General features: G+C 48.6%; 1 protein-coding gene across 4 annotated transcripts in view; it reads right to left on the bottom strand.

Moving 5' to 3' along the window:
* Nucleotides 1-219: 219 nt before the first annotated feature.
* Nucleotides 220-21,293, bottom strand: part of KCTD16 (potassium channel tetramerization domain containing 16) — an 80,944-nt gene continuing 59,870 nt past the window's right edge. For all 4 annotated transcript variants that reach the window (XM_054079684.1, XM_054079685.1, XM_054079683.1 and 1 more), the window contains one exon: nucleotides 220-9,062. In XM_054079684.1, coding sequence (XP_053935659.1) covers nucleotides 8,611-9,062 — 452 coding nt within the window. In that variant the 3' untranslated portion in view covers nucleotides 220-8,610. The remainder of the gene's footprint in view (nucleotides 9,063-21,293) is intronic.

The following is a 21,293-nucleotide window of genomic DNA, read 5'->3' as shown; positions in this document are numbered from 1 at the left end:
TCAAGTTTTGATCTCAGAACTTATTATTTTTCTGTTCCAAACAAAAAAAAAAACCAAAATGGCTGCAATACATCATTGTGAATTTCTTCTTTTGTTTGAGGTGAAACTTTCCTTTTCAGGAAAGTTGTAGTTTCAAAAAGAAAAGAAAAGAAAAGAAAAGAAGAAAAGAAAAGAAAAGAAAAGAAAAGAAAAGAAAAGAAAAGAAAAGAAAAGAAAAGAAAAGAAAATCTATTTTTTGTTTATTCCAAACTGATATTCTTTCAAAATCAACTGGTCAGCAAAGTCAGAATCCATCCACCACAAGCGTCTCATCCACACCAAGCACAGGAGCTCCACAGGCAGCTGGAGTCTGGCTGTGTGCAGCCGCTGGTTGGTGTTCCCGGCACCGGACCGAGCCACACGCTGTCAGAAGCAGCATGTGCCATTGTGAATGAAAACTGGTGACAACAGCACCAATACTTGTTTTATTTGCATGAAGACGAGGGCACTAACATGTGAGCTGATCTTTACCTTCACTTTCCAAGCCTCAGTGCTCCAAGTGCTCCCTGGCCAAACCAGCCCTGGGAGAGGACAATGCTGCTCACTTGACAGCTGGCAACGAGCTCCGAGCTTCAACTGCCACCCGGGAGGAAGCAGGCAGGTAAACAGGGTTACAGACCACCAGGGTTGTTTAGGAATAGCAGCAGAACCATGTCTTCCTTTCATCCCTGCCCTTTCTCCCCACGTCCTTGGCTCCAGACAAGGGTCATTAATGTGGGAGAAGCTCAACCTAAGAGTTGTGATGGCAGCTGGGGAAGCGCAGAGCCCCTGGTGCTGGCTCTGCAGGTGCTGGCATGCTGTCATCGATGCAGAAGGCAGAGTCATCTGCTGGAAATCACATTGTCATCTGGCTCGTGGTACCTCCAGCGTGGGCTGGTCGGGGGCTGCCAGCGGAGCGAGCTGGTGCAGCACGGCGCTCAGCAAGCATCATGCCTCACCATCTGAGGAGACACAACTTCCAGAAGTGCTTTGCCTTCCATATGCTTGTGCAGACACTGTAACATCCAAATCCCCGCAATGGTGAGGCACCGTATGGGGGGAGCTCCGCAGGGACGGGATCTTTCACCTTCTCCAGGGAAAGGGCCATTGGAAAGGGCTTCCACTGATGAACAGCCAAGTGCCACAGAGTAAAAATAATAATAAAACGATCACCTCAGGACACTCAGCCCCACAGATGAGCAATTGCCTTTGGCAGACCCAGCTTCCCCACGGCGATGCTTCCCGATTCTAGTCATTAGCCTGTATGCACGGCTGTAAGAGTTGGGCCACCTCGGGTGGGGAGCAGAGCCCATTTCCCACCCGACAGCTGGGCCGAGGGAAGGAGAAAGGACAATAAATCCAAATTATGAGTCCATCATTCCCAGAATAGCTCTGCTGGGGGAGCGAGGATTGCAAATGGCTTCCTCCCACCCCTGGCAGTCCGCCTCTCCTGTGATCTCTGCAGCAGCGACTGGAGGAAGGCAGAGCCTCGCAGCTGGGCACCACCTGCGGACCCCGGGCCCTGTCTGGGATGGACGGGGACCAGCGCCAAGACAGGCCCCCGCTGGCTGCCTCTCCACATCCAGAAGAGATATCCTGCCTTCCCTTCTGTATCCTTCTGCTCCTGCCATGCCTTGTGCTTTCTCCCTTCCGTGGCTCAGCCAGGTTAAGGAAGATGTCCCTTTCTAAGGTGTCTTTGAAATGACACAAGAGAAAAGTATGCCACAGTAATTTTGGGAACACTCTGGCAGGTGACCCCGACCAACAATGGCTTTTCCAGAAGTATTGCTGCTGGTGACAGTATCTTCAAGTCACGGTATCAGAAAATCTCTGTTCAAGATGGGGAGGAAGAAGAATCTCCCCTGCGACTGGTGAACTGTGATTTTTCAGCCCCACCCAGAAGTAAATGAAGGGAAAAACAACCCCAAACCACCTCCAAGAGAGAATAATCCCCAGCCTGCAGGGAGCTGATTAACATGAACTGATGCGAAACCACAGCAGGCGAGAGAGCGTGAGTTTATCTATCTATATGTGTGTGTGTGTGTGTATATGTGAGAGTTGAAGGAAACCAACTTGTTCACTCTCTGCTGAGCTCTTGCAGTGTGTGCACTGGTTTATTTGAATGGCAAGACACAAATGAGCGGCAGTTTTCAGCCGCCCAACGCCACAACACCAAGCGCTGTGCTTCTCACCAGCGTGTTGTGTAACACCCAACTTGCGCACGGAAACGATTAATAAGGAGTGGCTCCCTTCATTTATCACCATCCTAAACAAAAGGTCATCTCTTCTGCCAGCAGTGACGCTGGAGCAGAAGGCAATAGCAACACTCATTTACCACCTCCGAGCCTCTATAAATAGGTATTTTTAGCAGTTGGACGCAGCTCCCTGGCAGGTGCCACTGCACGAATGACTCCACACAGGTCATGGCGATGACTTGTTCAGGTTGGGTTCCAACATGTATCTCTGCCTTTCATGGTGTTGTTTATATCGGGGAAATACAGCAGGCTAAAAGCTACAGGACTTTTTTTTTTTTACATACCACAGTAGAAACAGTTACCAAGTTATATTTGTCAGAGTCACAGTAGTTTATGCATATTTGCTATTCACAGACTGCAGAATATTGCCAATAACCTCACGGGTGGGGACTGACAACACAGAGATACATGCATTCATGTGAGACCATAATCAAGGATGTCTATACTGTATTAAGCACATTCATTTTCTTAAACACCTTCCAGTAAAATCAATTCCTTTAAATTTGTAGTTAAAACTTGTATTTTTTTTTCCACAATTACGCACAAAATAACCTGTAAACAATTTGACATCACACTTATGTACAAGTGAACCACGTTGGAAAGTAGAGAGGTAATTCAGTGGGTGCCACTTAGTCTACATCAATGTGCAACAGACTGACTCGGCTTCAGCGAAGTCATTAGGTGCTCGTATGAGGTCCGAAAATGTAACACAAGCAAGGCCCCGAAGAGAGCATAAAATCACCAACCCCTCCTCCAGATCCTGTGTCAGCTGGGAAAGCAGCGCGCTGGCAGCGCTCACCCCTCTTAATGCACACATCAACCCATCGGCCGGGGCCATCGCTCCCTGCGAACACGGGGCAGGGACCAGCCCAGCTCCCCATAGCTGGGCTGGCACGGCCGGAGGAGCCGGCGAAGGGACGCCGGCCCCTGCTGAAGGCTCGGCCCTGCCAGCCTCCCGGTCCCTGTTGGCAAGTCTGGTCTGTCCAGTTCTGAATTCTGCTTTTTCGCATTTGCTTTATCATTGCTATAGTCTAAAATCTGTAATATCATACTTATAAACTGATTTGTAACTAAGTGATATCGATGCCAAGAAAAATAAAGAATGTCTTTTTATAATATAAATAATTTAAAAGTGCTTTCTTGTTCTTTTATTATTAATCTACAAAACCCCGCTGGGGCATAAACTATCCATAAGACTGGACAATTATTTTATACCATGATATCCATGGGGCCTTACGCATAAAGTACTCTGCAAGTCAAGTCCACGCACATACTCACAATGCCAGAAAGGGCTGCAGGGCAGGGTAGGGAGGTGGAAAGTTTTCTCCAGCCTCTCTAGGACTGGGAGAGCAGTGTGAGAGGTGGCTGAAGGCCTCTGTAACATTATGGTCACTACCAATAAAGATCAACCTTGTTTTCTCCTTCAGCCCACAGCTCTGCTGATAAACCAGCAAACAGGCTCACAAAACTAGAATTAAAAACCCAAAATGTGTCCACCAGAGCTCTGCATGGCATCAATATGGCACACGTGGGCAATCAAGGGAAAACAAAATTAATATCCCTGTGGGCTGCAGACACACATTCTCCTCTCAGCTCTTCCTGATGCTTCAGCCCTGCTGAATTGTCTGTCTCGAGGCATTTGGGAATGACCAAAGCCCTGGGAAACTGGTGTTTCTGACTGTAAAGGCATAAGCAGGCACAGGTCACCGAGGCCAGCAGGGATGCAGGTGGTGCTGAGCCCAGGCACGAGCTGTGCTTGCGGCCAGAATGGTGCCCAGGGCACCACGTGCACCAGCAGATGCATCCCCCTACCTGCAACGCACCCATCCTGTGGTGCCCTGCGCAGGGCTCAGCACGCCTCAGCACTCGGCCAGCCCAGCCTCCCGAGCAGCCCTCGGAGACAGAAGACTGGCTACACACAACAATCGCCAACAGACCGGACTGGTCCACCGTGCCCAGAAGTGATGAATAGCACAAGCAACGTAAGTGGATGTGAATTTTATCACAGCTTAATGGCTTTCTCTCACCCTCACTGCCACAATTGCCTTTTTTTTCTGAGAAAAGCTTTTCTAGTGGAGTCTCAGTCCCACTGAAGTCAATGTAAGTTTTCATATTAGTTTCAACTGAACCAATATTTGGCCTTTGTTATGAGCGGAAAGTAGCTCAAAGCCCAATTTGCTCCCCAGACACCTTAGAAAGAATAAAGTACTCTGTTAACTGACTCATTTTGGCTTGCCAGCAACAAGTGACCAAAAAAGTCCCAGAGACAGACATCGGTTCTCCCACTGAAACAAAGCAGAACAGGGCTAAATATTTTGAGAGCTCAGACCCCAGCTACCTTTCAGACAACCCATTATTCCAGTTCCCTTTTCCACCAGTGCATTGCCTCTGTCTCCCTGCTCTCCCCCATGCCACCAGGTGAGCAGAGGGGGCTGCACCCACGCCCTGCACAGTCCCACGGAGACACCCAGGAGGGACAAAGTGCCCGATGTGCTGAGCACCAACTGCATTTCCCCCTTTCTGCTGAGCTGTTGGTTTGGTTTGAGGCACCATTTTGATAGCCAGGAATTTCTCCTTCACCTTTTAACAGTAAGTGGTGCCACGTTCTGCAGACGTGGGAGAACAGCGTTGCCAAAAAGGCATCATATGCCTTTCATCCAGGGGTGTGCGTGTATACCTAGAGCTGTCTATATGTATATGTGCCTGTAGATAAGTATAGATGCATAGGTATGCGTGCATCACATTATTTTCAGGGAGAGGTCTTCCAGAGTTAACACTTCACCCTTCTGCAATAAGAAAAATTCCCACCTCGGTGCCTGTCCGGGGCGGACACCTCCAGTAGGAGAAGGTTTTGTTGCTCTTTCCTACCTACTGTCACATGAATGATGGGGCTGTCATGGAGTGGCATTTCTAAGGGCCCTGGTGCTGGTGTCTCCCACAGTTTCTGCACACCATCGCGTGGTGCTCCCCCCTCTCCCCGCCTCTGTGGCAGGGGCTCATGTTAGCAGGGTCCCACGCGTGCCCAATGGTGGCAGAACGAGATGCCCGAAGTGCAGCTCGTTAGCAGGGAGTGGTTGGGGTACTGGCAGTCCAGAGAAAAGCAGTGAGGCAAGGAGCGAGAGGAGGAGACCTTTGGGTGGCAGTAAGGACGTCACCCATCCAGTGCTTGGGCTAAACCTCACTGGGGAGGGGTGGATGTTCCCGCCCTTGCCCAGGGGCTCCTCTGCAACAGAGACCATGGCACCCAGAGTCTGCGGTCAGACTCAGCAGCAGAAAGCCTCGAATCACAGCTCCCAGCTACTTTTACACCAAACTGCCCTGGAAGTGAGAGCAGAACCGGATCCCTGCAGTAGCACATCAGAAGGGGTCTCACACACACACATGCACCCACCTGCCTGGGCACCCACCTTCCTCCCGCTCCATCCTTCGGAGCCACGAGCGATCTGCCTCCAAGCAGGCTTGACCTGCCCATGGTTACTGAAGTTTGAGACCTTATTTCTGTAGCACTGGAGAGCAATAACCATTTCATCTAGAACTGAAGACATGAAGGCCACATAAAATCAAGCCCATTTGGGAGCATTTCATTTGGTCTAATTCTTCTACAGTTATTAATCATCATGCAGTCCTGTGCACCCTAAACGTCAGTCTGGGAACACACACACACAGACACACTCTTAACATCTACATTATAGCCCAAAAATTTGTGATAGTAAAAAGGACAGGGAATGACCTGGACTGGTGGAAAAGACAAGGCTTTAACCGCAGCCTATGCCGAGGCAGAGAGATGACCACTCTAAACTGTGGGCTCAGCTGGGAATCCCGAGGGAGATCCCTATCAGTTTCCCTAGTTTTGTTTGCTTTGTGCCAGAGCCTGAGGGGTTGAGGGGGAGGGAGATGCAAGAAATGCTGAGTATGAAAAGCAAAACGTTATAAACTAATGAATAACTAAGAGGAACCAAATCTCTGCCCAGCACCTATTTCTGCGTGAAAATGTGCCTTTTGAGCAAGCAAGCATAGGATGGCACAACCACCATGCCTGAACTCGAGTGTGAGCGAACACCTTAGAACCTAAAGCCTCATCCCAAGAAGTGCTGAGATCTCCCACAGAGACAGACATTCCCCAGGATTTTCATCTTGCATTACCAATACTGCACGTTCACTGTAGGAAATGGCACCCTTCTTGCATACAAAACCTCAGCAGAGATGGTGCAAAGCTGCACATCCAAGCCCTGTTGTCCAAAGACTGGGAGATGTATTGCTGGGAGGTTTTTTTTTCCCTGCTCCCTACAGCCAGCTCATGCTTACGGATTGCTCTGGACAAGTATTGCTTCCTTTTTTGCTGGTAAAAATCCACAACCTCACCACTGAACACCTGCACAACATCCACAGCTAAGCAAAGGGTAGAAACCTGTCTATGGGCTCATGCAGACCTCATGGTTCTGGCAAAACAGAAATGTCACAGCCAGACCTGTCTGTGCAGCGGTGCCCTGTGAGCACAAAGATACCACCTTGCGGAAAATGCATGAGCATCAACAGAAACCATCTGGATGTACCTGACATCACCTACGGCAGTCTCTGAAATCTGAGAGAGAGGAAGCCCTGGAACCTGAAGAAATAAGTCAGAACGAAAGCACTTTGTGTTACCAGCACTATCACTTCCCATATATCAATATATATATATAATCCTCCTGTGCCTTTAGAAACGGAATAATCTATCTCAAATACTCTAGCTGGCTTGTTCCCAGCTATGGCTAGATTAGGTTATCTGGAGCAATTCATTTGTCCATCGCTTTTCTGGGCTCTCCTGCCCCGGCAGCCCAAGCTCACCCTGAGCTCAGCCCCGCTGAGCCAAGCACCCCCTCAATTCCTGCCTGCTCCAGGTTTTGCCAGCCCTACACCTTTGGCCACTCACTAACACCCAGTTCCTGGGTGCTCTCTCTCCCTCTCTGATGTGCTGCTGCGTCCCTCGGCTGTGTCAGCCTGTTGCACCCCACAGACCCCTTCCCCAAGCTCCTGCGCCCCAGGGTCTGTGGGGCCCCCACTCCAGTCGATGCCAGGACCGCTCTCCAGCCTGTTTGCAGTGGGTTACACAGGACTCGGTTTGCTGGCTAACGTCCTGGCACCGGCTGCGGATGGGACTGACACCAAGTTGGGTTTCTGCAGGAGGGAACGTGGGCGCCTTCCCTGGGGTCTGCAATTCCTCTTGAGACGCACGTGGCTGGAACGATGCTGCTGCCATCCTCCAGCAACCGACCCCCCCCACCAGCCAAAGCACTAAACCTGGCTGGTTGGATGGATAATTTCTTGTGTTTGCTTCTGTGCCGGACAGGATGCAGCGCCCACTCTCCCTGCCAGCTGGGGCCAAAGCTATTGGCACGCATGCCTGGAAGCCTGCAACCTCAGCCCTCCTCACCAGCACAGCCACTCTGGCTGCCACTGTGCTCCACCTGGGAAGAATTCCTACAGCTTTCCAACTGGGATCTACGCATGTTTAACCCGCCAGCACCACAGTGCCTTAAGAAACACAACAAGAGAAGTGGGGAGGACGCAGTGGGAACAAGATCATCAAAAACAAATGGAATATTGTGCTGACGGCAACAAAGACCCACACACCACTCCCTGGTCTCCACCAAAATGCATTTACAGCGTCTCAGAAAAGGAGGAAAAAGAGAGAAGGAGAGGGGGAGAGAGAGACAGTGAGATGGTTTTTCTACTCTTCCACCCTCAAAGACCTGAAAAAGAAACAGAACATCCACAGACTGCTAAAAAATCCTCTTTTCTGAGAAAGTGCAGTTATAAGGAGTGCCAGAAAATCTTTAAGCAATATATATTGATATATATATACATATATATATATACACAGATATATATATATATATACACACATATATATATATGCACATGCTTAAGGTAAACTGTCATGGCATAGCTTCCTTCTTTGAGCTGCGCACATCCCTCCCAACAAACACACCACAAGGGGAATGCAGAACGCGTGCAGACCCCCGGACATTGCCTGCTCACCCGCCGCGTTCCCACCAGCATCAGCAGCATCCATACATGAGCATCTCTTTGTCGGTACGGTTGTGCCCTTAAGGTATTCAGCTTATGTAAGACTCAGAGTTTACAAACAAAAGCGTTTGTCATTGTGCTTCCACGACTCAAAAAATATCTTTACCCTATGACTAGAAATGTTAAAGTGAAAGAGGCAAATTAGGCAGCGTTATAGAGACAGGATTGGTTTTGTGACCTCACAGCTAATTAGTATTGGGAATTAGTTTCGTATCACTTAGAATCTTGCTCTAACAGGACTAAGATTGTTGCTCTCCCTGCTCTGTGCCTATAGGTGGTACTTCCGCAGCAGTTCGGATTGCCAGGGATGCTTTCTTTCTGGAAACCTGTCTGGGATTTTGATTTTGAGGAAATCCTGGATACATTTTTCTAGCTCCTCCTCAATGGAGAGCTTCTCCTTCACTGCTTTTTTCTTGCTGGAGTTGGACTCCCGGGAGCCGGAGGTGAGAGTCCGGAGCAGGTCACTCTTCCTCCGGATCTCAGACTGTTGGAGTAGCTGCACCGGCCCCTTCTTGGCTGGGCGGTCCAGAGTCTGTATGTTGGGCTGGCGGGTGACGGGGCCGCAGATGACGGTCTCCTGGGGTGAGCTGGCCTCCGACTGGCTGTCGCAGCTCGACGTCGACAGCTCGTTGCACGATGTGCCGCTCTCCCCCTCCTTGTCGCCTTTCCCATTCTTGCAACAGCAGTCACAGTGGGACGAGGACCATCTGGAGGGCTCACCTGCAAGAGGAACATAGGGCGCACTGGGGTTACCGACAGCTCTGGAGCCCCTGCCCGCACCCAGCCGCGGGCTGCTCGCCCACCACCAGGCTCACTGCTGCCAGCCAAGGCTGTGGGAGCCAGGAGGGTCACAGCCAGCCAGCACAGCAGAAAAACTCTCTGGGAGCTTTCCTGAAAGCCACCATAAACTGGCAGCAAAACCTCCACCCCACCTCGAGGAGGGGCTGATTTCCATCCACATTGGAGCCCCTCCACCCACTCTGCTCGCTGTATTGCTCAGGTCCCCTGTGGGTCCCCCAGACACAGTGTGTGTCTGAAAGTTTTCTGAGATCCTCAGTGAGAAATAATGATGAGAAAATCCCATCAGGTGTTTGACCAGAGGAACAACCATCCCTTCGGGAATGCTGACTGCTTTTCAGGCTTGGGATGATCTGCTGCCACATCCACCCACCAGCCCATGGCCAAACTCTGAGCAGATCTCACAGGACTTTTTCTCCTTTAAGAGAAAATCCGTATGAAGACCACAAATTTTGCCTGAGGAAAATCAAAGCTAAAGCAAAAGGAGGACTTCAGATTTGTCTTCCACTCATCCAGGTGTTATCCATATGAGGTTCCTTTGGAGCCACTAAATTCCTAGGTGTGAACAGAGGTGACAGGGCCAAGGACTGGGAATCACAGCACGAAACAAGCAAATCAAAACAAGACGCTCCTCAGTCTAAACAAAACATTCAGACAATATTAGTCTGCTGCTCAGAAAAACATTCACTGTTATCCCAGTCTGTAATCATCACAGTCTTTACACTCATTTTGTTGACTATGGCCATTTGTTCTTTTGTAAAGCAAGAAATCAAACACATTCAGGTGATCATAGGCTGCCTCTGCCTATAAACAGCTCTCCCACAGCAAGAAGAATACAATCAGCCCCTTATAACACTCAGAACAGGGTATGGGAAGGTGCCTGCCTTCCCCAGGGAAGGGCTTTTGGAAAGCTGCCTATTCCATGACTGACAGCTATCGCACCCTTAACTCCTCCCAAATTTTTCCTCCCCCTGGCTCAGCAGCTCAGCCAGCTTTGGCTCTCGGATGGGGCAGCCAACACCGTTGCAGTGGGCATCGACCCAAGCGTCCAACTGCCCAGCCAGAGCCTGGCACCTGCCCACAACTCCCACAGGCAGCTCCCCAGGCATGAGAGCTCGGACGTGCACAAACCAGGGTGCACAAAGCATTTGCATGAACCGTGGGCGATGGGAATCCCTGAACAGTGCCTATATTTCCCAATTCATGTAGCACATGCCTCGATTTTTCTTTTTCAGCTGGAGACCTGCACAAACACAGCAAACCGTGACAAGGGGGAAGAGCTGACATCAGTAACAACTGTTCCCTGACCAATCCACATCATGGATTTAAATGTCAGTTGGAAGCATTCATCTTCCCACTAAATCATAATTATCATTTCCAACACGTGCAGATTAGTAACATTATCCAGACCAAGAAGAGCGTAATTTAGCTTTGCCATCTCAGACCAGCAATGCAGCCCCTGGTCCCACCCAGGAAAAAGAACCAGCGGCCCTGTAGCCGGTGTTGCACCCCAGCGCTTGTGGTATTTGTTACAGCGGTTCAAGGGCAGGAGAAAGCAATGGGGAGGGGGAACCTTGGGGTCAGGACTGCAGCATTGATGCAGGAGGGTTTGCAGCAGCAACAGGCAGCGCATGGTGCTGGGATCACGGTCACAATGGCAGATCCCGATTCAAAAAGGGAACCTCTTCTTCACGCCAGGGTCAAAGGTGACTGTTTGCGGCCACTGCCACAGAAACAGGTCCCTATGCAAAAATGGGGACCCCCTCAAATAAGTGTTACTGCCAGTTTTAAATCCCCAGGACTTGGGAGACTGGGCAAAGCTGAGAAGATTTTTTTGATAAATACATATAAATACATATAAATACATATAAATACATATAAATACATATAAATACATATAAAACGGGTGGGGAAGTATGTGTGCAGTTAAACAGGCTCCCAAACCCATCTGGCTAGGGGGGCTCCCAGCCTTCCTCCCAGCACACTGGAACACCCGGTGGCTGTGTGGGCAGTGGGCATCACCAGGCATGTACTCACTTTTAGCTACAAAATGTGCCTAAGTTTTATGCTCAAAAGGCCTTGATATAATCATTACTACCACAACACATCGTGCTGGCTGGAGCAGTACATTAAGAAAACCTAAAGAGCGAGGGAGAGTTATGGAGAAGATTGAATTGCCCTTTAGCATTTAATGAAGTAGCGGGGGGAAATAATTCATTAGGCTATCTTCAGATGTGAGAGGGAGGGGGAAAAAAAAGAGACGCTCCAGTATTAAGCAATAATACATGAAAAATACATCTGTGCCAGCCAGGATCAAAGTAATTACCATGCTAGGGAGTCGGCTCTGTTAGGCTGTAAAATTGATCCAATCTCAAGTCAAGCATGCCAAGCGCTGCTTTGTCGCAGGTGTACATCAAGAAGGGTGGACATCGCTGCCTGATTCACTGCTTTGCAAACTCCCTCTGCCCAGGTTTGACTCAGGGGGGCACAGGCTGTATGACCCACAGCACTCCATGTGCTTTGACAAACAACCCCAGACACCAGGTCAGCGAAACAGCTTTTGTCACCTCCCTGGGCGCCAGAGGACACCAGGGTGTTCCAGAGGCAGACTTGCCAAAACACATTTAAAAGCCTAAATCCCCAAAACTATCACAGTCGTGAATCTGCCAGCAAAGTGAACCTAGCAAAGGATCTGCTCCCTCTGCCCATGGAGTTTCAGAGACAATGGGGTAAGGAAACACACAATGAAATTCTAACAAGGAAAGGAAGTTGGGCATTCCAAATACATCATACAGACCTAATTTTATCATTTTACATAACTAAATTACTTGATCTATTACTTAGAATCATAGAACAATTTGGTTGGAAAAGACCTTTGAGGTCGAGTCCAACTGTACCTGTGCACTACTAAACCACCCCTGATCAGCCCATCTGCTCGTCTCTTGAATCCCTCCAGGGATGGTGGCTCCCCCACCTCTCTGGGCAGCCTCTGCCAGTGCCCAAGAACTCTTTTGGTGAAGACATTTTTCCCAACACCCAACCTAATCACCCCCATCCCAGTCCAACTTAAGGTTATTTCCTCTCATCCTATCACTTGCTACTTGTGAGAAAAGACCAGCACCACCTCACCACAACCTCCTTTCCAGGAGATGCAGAAAGTGATGAGTTCTCTCTTCAGGGTCCTCCAGGCTAAACAGCCCTAGGAGCCTCAGATGCTCCCAGAACGCCTGAACTCCAGCCCCTTGCCAGCTCCGTTCCCTTCTCCAGATCCACTCCAGCCCCTTGATGTCCTTCTTGTAGTGTGGGGCCCAAAACTGAACCCAGGATTCGAGGTTCGGCCTCACCAATGCCAAGTTCAGGGGAAGGAGCCCATCTCTGCTCCTGCTGGCCACCCCGTGGCTGATCTGAGCCAGGATGCTGTTGGCCTTCTCAGCCAAACTGGGCCACTGCTGGCTCATGTTCAGCTGCTGTCAACCAGCCCCCCACCTCAGGATTTTTCTGCCAGGGCACTTCAATCAGTTCATGCAACGGAAAGCATCTGGTCAGTCTGACAGAGATGTGCATCAGGCTCGGGCATTACACACATTACATCATGGGCAAGGAAACAGCCTCTGGGAGTCAAGGAACAGGTCCAGAGCCATGCTGGGTCCAGGCTGGTCAGAGGCACGGAGGAGCTGATGCACACTAGGCAGTGAGCCAGGCTGGTCACTGCAAGGCCCGGGCGGTGGCAAAGAGGGGTGCAAATCAGCTCAGAATTCAGAGAGAAAACAGTTGCTGCTGTTTGCCTCGGGCTGATTTTTTTCCCTAGCAATGTTAAACCAACGCACTCCAGCCACCTCCTACCAAAGGAAAATCACACATCTTTTGGCTATTTAAAAAAAAAGTCCCTTTCTAAAGATGTTTTGGGGCAAGGAATTGAAAACGGGAGGCAAAGGGCTACCAACTCAAGGCTGCACCACCTCCCCACGCACCCCTGGGTGCCTAATTAGAAGCTGCTGCCAAATCTCGCCTTGACTGAGAAAATGATTCTGTATTACACTGTAATGAAACGAGCAGGCAGTGCATTTCACACCTCCCATGCACAAACACATTACAGCTATTTTGCTGGATACAATGAGTTTTCAATGGCAAGGGCATTGTGGGGTCAAGGCGACTGCGGACACAAGCGGCGTTCCAACTGCAAAACCTCCGGTCGAGCATTCTGCACGGCAGCAGGATGCACCACGGGTTTAGGCTCAGGGCCACCGGCTTCTCTGGGCTTCAAGCAGCCTTTGAAAGCTGTGTGTGTCGAGGAACCACCACACGTGGAAGGAAATCAATAAAGTACTACTGAAAAAATGCAGCTTGCTGCTAACCAGAAGCAATGGCTGCAAACTGAACAGAAATCAATTAAAAAATAACTATCACAGCCATTAAAAAGAAGACCCAAGGCAAGTCATCCATCCCTGGGTCAGGACACTATTGCTCTCCAAGTACTTTCCCCAGCATTTTCCAGATCACTTTTAAAGGACTTTTCACCCACGCATTCGCTTCTTGGAATGTGATCCGGAAGGTGAAGTCAGTAGCTTTCAGCCTGGAGTCCTCACACCAACACCCTTGCGGGGCTGCTGCGGGTCCGGGCTGGGCCATTTCAGTAGCACATCCTCCACAGCAGATGGAAAGTGCTCACGAGAGCAGGAGGGGATGAAGAACCCTCAGAGATGAGCCCGCGCTCCCTCCCGCTCCGTACCAGGGCTGCTGGAACCTACTAACAGCACTGCTGCCTCGGCTGCGTGCTGCCACGTAACACGGCAATGGGGACGACATCTGAGGCAGGAGTACCTGAGTTTGATAACAGTTAGCTGACTTATTAAACCTCATATCAAAAGCAAAACCACATGTACCCAGAAGACCAGGACAAGTATAAACCCTACAAGCGGAGTCAGTCCCTTGCATGGCACACAGAACCATCGAATGGTTTGGGTTAGAAGGGACCTCAAAGCCATCCAGTCCCACTCCCTGCCATGGGCAGGGACACCTCCCACTGGACAACCTGGTCTTGAACCCCTCCAGGGATGGGGCAGCCACCACTGCTCTGGGAAACCTGGGCCAGGGCCTCCCCACCCTCATCGTGAAGAATTTCTTCCTAATGTCTAAACTAAATCTTTCCCCTTCCAATTTTAAAGCCATTCCCCCTCATCCTTTCACTGTATCAGAAGCCTTTTTATTAGAGGAAACCTGCTGCCAGGGTCAATTTATTCTTCTGGGCACCATTTTGTCATGTTTGCCTCAGCCCTGAGGATAATCCAAGTGCTGCAGGTGGGAGACTTTACTGAGTTTGGGTCCAGGTCAGCAGAGAGCCTTTAGTCACCGTGGGAAGGCATTGGTTTTCAGCGTGCAGAGGATTTGCAGCTCCCAGCAGAGTAAACCTGCCCGGTTGAGTTGCTGCGCAGGACCAGGTCTCCTCATCCTGGTTTCAGACGTGGGCAGGACAACAGGCAGAGCAGACAGGACAAAAAGACATATTTCTCTGCATTTTGTAGCAAGAGAAAGGTGCCTGCAGCAGCACAGACCCACACAGGACCCACGGCTGAGCACGGACGGGTGCTGAGCCTCAAGCCCAGCCCCCATCCCGGTGGCAAGCCAAACATTGTGCTGATTTAGCCACAGAATTCATTAATTAATGACTAAATGCTTTGAGATTCTTGGATAAAAGGGGCTAATTAACTCTGCCCTGGCTTTCCTGCTTTTCTCCCTGATCTCAGCATATTTCTCTCCCAGTGCCCTAATTATAATTATTATTATTAGAAGCTTCTGAAGCAGCAGCAAAGCCTCTGATGTATAATTGACACAAAAACCATCAGCCACCCGGTTCCTCTCTTCTCCTCTGCCTCCTCCACAACAAACACGCTGTGCGCAGGGGCCAGGCAATCCCCGTGAAGAGGAAGGAAGAAAGTTGTGATATAAAATGGAATCAGCACAGGACCTTCACACCAAAACCAACAAAGAGCTTTTGTCACAGAAACCACATGCAGACCCTACCCCCCACCAAGTCCCTCTCAGATTAATGGCGACTGAAGTTTGTAGCACTGAGCCGGAGATAAAAACCCGACAGAGATGGGTTCCGCAGGGCAGTTTCCCCCTGTCCTGCCTTCCTCTCTGCAATCCCCAAAGCCAGTGGTGATGCTCTGATTGCAGGGGAGGTGCAGAAGCGCTTTGAGGCATCTAAGACCACACCAAACCTCACTGCTGCCACAGGCTGGGACACCTCCCCCTCTTCAGCTTCCAAGAACTTCGAGAAGTGGGTTCCCACATCAATTCACCCAGAAACAGGCTAACAGAAAATTTAATAGCATTCAAATTTAAATGCTTTCCAGAAGTCACTTCAAACAAATGCTCTTTTGCCATGTACTCGCATCCACTCCTGGGACTGGAGGTTATATACTGTGTGCTTCTGGAGGCAGACAGAGGTGTTTTCAGTATCTAGACATTCATTACATTTACGCACATGGGCCACACCAACCTTTCAGTCTGTGATCATCTTAATTTGAGCCATTTTCCTATCCCGCTCTTCTCAATTCAATCTTGACCATTTAAGTTGTCCTCTCACCTTTTGCTCTTCTCACTGCTATTTTTGCTTTAGAGTTTTGTTGTTGGGTGGGTTTTTTTCCCTTCCTATTTTACATCACTTTGCTTCTTTCCTATCCCTGTGACCTTGGGTTCTTAACCTCTTAGGTTTTGCTGTCTTTTCCACACTTTTATCTCCTCTGCTGGGGCCAACTGCAGCAGGTGATCCCCATTTGAGCAGTAATTAACAACTCAGCCCATTAGCAGGTGGGAACAGGGTGGTTCCCACTCCAAGCCTCCTGTGCCCCCACCCCAGCCAGCTCCCCACCACTTCCATCTCACCAGGATATGTTTGAGGGGCTGGTGCCCTTACTTCCACACTCACCTTTGCTTCCAACCTTGTCAAGCAAGTATTCTCCTTTCAACACCAAAAAAAAAGTGTTGAAGCTTTTAAAAACATCACACATGATTCATATGGTAAATAAAAAATTGATTGCCTCTAGGGCTGAAGATAAGGCAATGCCGGCAAAGTGACAATTTGATTTAGATCACTCACTCGTGCATGCACAAGGCCTCAAACAGGTTTTGCATCCATGCATGAATTAAAGGTGTTGTGATTGATGAGAGACCAAGGTCTAATTGGTGTTTTAATAAATACATTCTGACTTGGTAATTGAGCTAGATTTATCAGCAGAAAATGCCCCTGTCTAAATAAAATTACCAAGGTAACGCTTAGGAACAATGACAAATGCCATGCAGGTAATTGGCTCTGGGATCAGCGCTGGCGGCAGGACGGACACGTGGTGGATTTATTTGCATTTAGGATCAAGTGTCTTAAGTAAAATTTCTGCGAGCAAACAAAACCAGGGAAGGACTTGGCAGAAACGTCATTGGGCTGAACTCCCCCATGTGTTCAATGGCAGTGGCACAGGGGGAGGAAGGGAACGCGCAGGGAATGGCTGCTTGCCAGGCACTGTTAGTAAGCTGATACCATTTTTTACCCTTTGGGAAGCAGCTGTGAACACCTGGGTGCTGCCATAGCCAGGACCTGAGCTGCTCTCTGCAGATCCCTGGTTCCTTCCTAGCCCACTCTACCAAAAATTCCTATTTTAATGTTTTTTTTTCCATTAAAATTGTCTGAACTTACATCAAATTTATTTGAAAATAAAAATTAGTTTCCCAAATGGTGAGGAAAACATGAGAACTTGTGTTAAAACAGCAGAAAACAAATTAAATGAGCCAAAATATTGATGTCAGGATCTTTCTCAAAGTTACATGTGATGAAGTTGAAATACTGAGTGGAAAAAGAAGGACAATGCATCAGTAACATGGTGGGAAGAAACAGAAAGCATTTAGAGAAATGGGTCAACTGTGGTCACCGACGCTGCCAGGCTGATTCTGAAAGTCATGGTTGTACAGATGCCTCCTTGCACTTCACAGTAAAAGCCTTTTTACCAGAAGAAAGCTGCTTCTGCAGTCAATTTATTCTTTTGGGCATCACTTTGCTGTGCAATAAACTCTACTCCACCTGGAGTCCCCTGTGCCCGCTTGCCTGCAGACACAGCCCATACCTGGGCTCCTCAGCACTTGTCCAAAGCAGCAGGTAGGTCCTGGGAAGACTCTTCAGCTTCAGGCACCTCCTGCCTATGCAGGCAGACAGTGGCAGCCCCTGGAGCAGCCTGGCCTTACCGATGCATAAGCATCCTTCCAGGGATGTGGGGGTCACCCTGTGTGCTCTGTACCCTTCGATCAGCAAAACACATGGTGAAGACCCAGCCCTGAGAGACTCCATGCAGTGTCCTTCACAGGCTCTGACCAAGCCTGTGCAGCTTTAAAGGGAGGTGGGAGCATGGCAGGAGACCCTTTGATTCAGCACCTGTGACCCCTAAGTGAGTTACTTTCACCTTCAGGAAAACTCTGTTCTGTCTCTTACTATGAAGACATGTCGTGATACCTTAGCAAATGACTCCACAATTATTCCTGGTCACCTGTGAACAGTTAATTTGTTCTGATTATGGTCTCTTCGAATCAATCCATTTTTAAACCTCTTTATCAGCCTCACCATAGCTGTCTCCATAACCAAATCCTCTGGTAGCACTGGAGAAATGACTCAGGATTACACAACCCAGATTGATCTGCTTTTCTACCTCTTACTTCTCATCCACCAAACAAATCTTTGGCCAGACCAAAGCAAGAGCGTGGCTGAGCAATACTCTTTCAGTTCTTGCCTGTATTTTTCATTGACAGTTTAGCAAGCATTTAGCTTGGAAGAGGAAAAGCAAAATGAAAAGCCTGGTTTGTAGGAAGAGCTGAAGAGCTCTGACTGTTCCGTGCTTCCAGCGTAAGAAGTAATTCAGGAGCAATTCAGTGCTGTGGGCTTCCTTGATTTGCACTCTCCTTTCCAAACACTGATTTGAAACGATATTTGGCCATCGGGACTGTGGCATTTAAGCATATCTTCCTCTGGGAAATTACTTTGATATGAAAAACTGACACAGAAGTCTTCTTCTGCCAATGGTGTTTGCTCTTCCTGTCCTTCTGTCAAACACCTCCAGCTCATTTAGTCTGGTGCACAGAGAATTAAGAACTGACACTACCAGCATCTTCTTCAAGTCTGGCCTTGCCCCCTTGAATGTAAGACTTTTCTGTATCTTATTTGATTTATTATTGCTATATTAATACTTTATCTAAATACCATCTTTCCTTTTGCCTTCTGCTACTTTAAATTTATGCTCAAGAGCTTGAAAGTGAAGTTTGATTGAATTAAGCCACCCTGGGTTAAAGAGCAAGGGCTTTCCTTGTCTTCTCTGAACAATCCCCTGGGGTTGAGCATGCCATGAGCTGAGACCCACATAGATGTTCTGTCAGCAAAGATGTGAAACTCTCTTTCAAGACATTAACTGGACAAGCCAGAATCAGGGAAGCAATGCAGGCAGCTCATGGATCGAATCCCCACAGCTGTTTTGCACTCACATGTTCCCGATGTTTATTAAGAAAGAAATTCCAGTCACCCATTAATCAAAACACAGGTAAAACCAAATTAATCTGAATACTCACAAACCATCTTCCCTCCCTGTGCCCTGATTTCAGAATGAACTACAGGAGTATCAGTGCCGACTGCCCAGCTGCTAGAGCAAAGGCACTTGCAGTTAGATGAGCGCCCACAAAGCATTAATGCCTACACGCCAAGCCGGGCCATTTCCCCAGCGTGGCTGCGCCTCCCTCGACACCGAGCTGGGAGGAACCCACCCAACGCTTTGTATCCGAGACTGCACACAGCGCTGACCTAGTATGGAAGACCTTGAGATGCACACATACACAAATACATACATATATATGCACACATAAATGTAAAAACCACAGTTTCAATTCGAACTTGAGCCCTGTTTTGGACACTTGTTTGAATTAGCAAAGCCAAAGCGTGTGTCACTCCTTCTTGAAGATGCACACTATGAATTGCCAACAGATGGTTCTGGTTATATGGGAGCCACAGCTTTTGAATTTCAGAAAATTAGAACTCATGAACTCAAAAATGCTCTGGAGAGATGAAGATATCGTGTCAGCCTATGTTGTTCCAATTAATCACAATCAATTGCTAATTAAGAGCTATTTTAAGACTTGTCATTACTCTGAACATAATGCAGAATAATTTGTGTGTTCCCCTTTACCCCAACCACAAATGACATCAGTGCAAAGAAATCTCAGGCAGCAGAGTGGAAACCAGTAATGGGAGCCTGATTCCCCATTTCCTTCTGCCTCCTTTGCATGTACAATAAAATCAGGAGCTGTAGATTTCAAAAACATAAGAGACAAGGATAAGGAATCTCAGTCACTGGCTGGGGCTTCACCTCTAAACCTTTCCAAATGGTAGCTCTGATGTTACTGAGTAAATACATTTGCTTGCTCCTTGGATTTCCAGACACCAGAAGTATTTCATTTGTTGAAACCAAAGTCTTCAAAGAACTTCGCATCTCAAACCCAAGCACTGGTGAAACAGCGTAAAAGGCAGAAGGCACAGTATGGGGATGGGCTGCCCAAAGAGATGTCACAGACTCTGAAGAGGCATTGGAAAATATGATTTTACAGGCAAAAAAAAGGCAAGCTTAGGTTTGCAAAGGACCTAGCAGCCTCCAGAGCTGCCGACATGAAGGCAGCACCACCTCGGTGCAAGGCAGATGCTCCACAGCAGGGATGCAGGCAGAAGGGGAGGCACGCGCCCATCACCCTGGAGAGTACAGGCTTCTCCCCTTGTCCATGGCCAGGACAAGAAGGGCACATTTCTGGGCAACCACCAGAACAACAACAACAAACGTGTTATTGACCACATAGTGACTTCCAAATATGAAGGTGGAGCAAAGCACCGGAGCTGAGAGACACTCTGGTTAACGATGGCAGTGAGAGAGATGCGCCCGCAAGCGCACGCTGCTCTAGAGCCGAAACCAAGAGGCTCAAAGGAGCACGGTCTCTGTCCAGAAGCAACGCATGGACATCCTCGCTCACGCTTCCCCTGGGTTTGTACAAACAAGGGCACATCCTCATGGGGAAAGGAAGCACTGGTGGGAATTGGTTTACTGGGCAACACGGTGGCTGGGTTTCTGTTCTTGGCTTGACTGGCTTTACAACACAGGCCCCCAAACCCCGACAGCGCTATTTTAACACAAAAATCAAATGACCTAAATAACAGCGCCACATTCAGCAACAGGCTGGGTGCTGACTGCAAAAGCTGGTGGAACAGGCGAATCCAAGCGGGATGGAAGTCTTGGAGGCAAGAGGCATTTACGAGCGAGCCCAGCATGCTCAAAGGCAGCAAGTCTGTCATTCAGCATCTGCACTCAGACACGCGCCAGCTTGACAAGCTATTTCGTGATGTCAAGTAGAAAAATCTCCAGGCAAAGAGATAACTAATTCTTAAATGAGGAGTTTCTGCTAACAGTGCTGGTTTCAGCCAGCCAGAAAGATACATTTTTAATCAGTCTACAGCTCTGCTGTCTTTTCATTGCATTTTATTACCCTTATAGTTGAAGCAAACTCAGCTCTGCTTTAAGATGACTCAAGTTAGACTTTTCTCACGTGATTATTTAATCACATACCCTCTTCCCTTTCATTTTCCGCCTGATCCCCATATATAAATATATGCTATATATAAATACGTATCTCCTTGGCTCCTGTCAGTGGCTTCTGTGGACAATTATGCTTGCCATAGTCTTTCACCCATTCACCTCTCATTTGTTGCACTCTTGCAGCCTCTCTCCTGCTCCAGTTTCTTCTCTCTCAGCTTTTACTCTTAGTGTCAACTGATTTGCCATTCATGGACTATCCTCTCATTCCCTCTGTCTCTGCTCCAGAGCTGTGCCCCAAAGTCACCCTTGCCATGAACTGTTCACGTGGGCTCCTTGGTTGGGTCTTTCCCAGGCCAGTTTTCTTTTTCTGGTGTTACCAACTTCTTGTCTCTTTTCTTTACTAGTCTTTTTCTTTCACTTTACACACATGCAGCATGGGGGTTTATGGGGCTATAAATTAATAATCAAGCTGTAATCATAGGCAGTGAGCTGTTATAACTTGACTGAAATGACTCGGTTGGAAAAGGGCCCGCCCCTTTGAATTAAA

The sequence above is a fragment of the Cuculus canorus genome, chromosome 14 (assembly GCF_017976375.1).
Source record: "Cuculus canorus isolate bCucCan1 chromosome 14, bCucCan1.pri, whole genome shotgun sequence".
Taxonomy (NCBI): Eukaryota; Metazoa; Chordata; class Aves; order Cuculiformes; family Cuculidae; genus Cuculus; species Cuculus canorus.
This window is presented reverse-complemented; position numbering and strand designations above follow the sequence as displayed.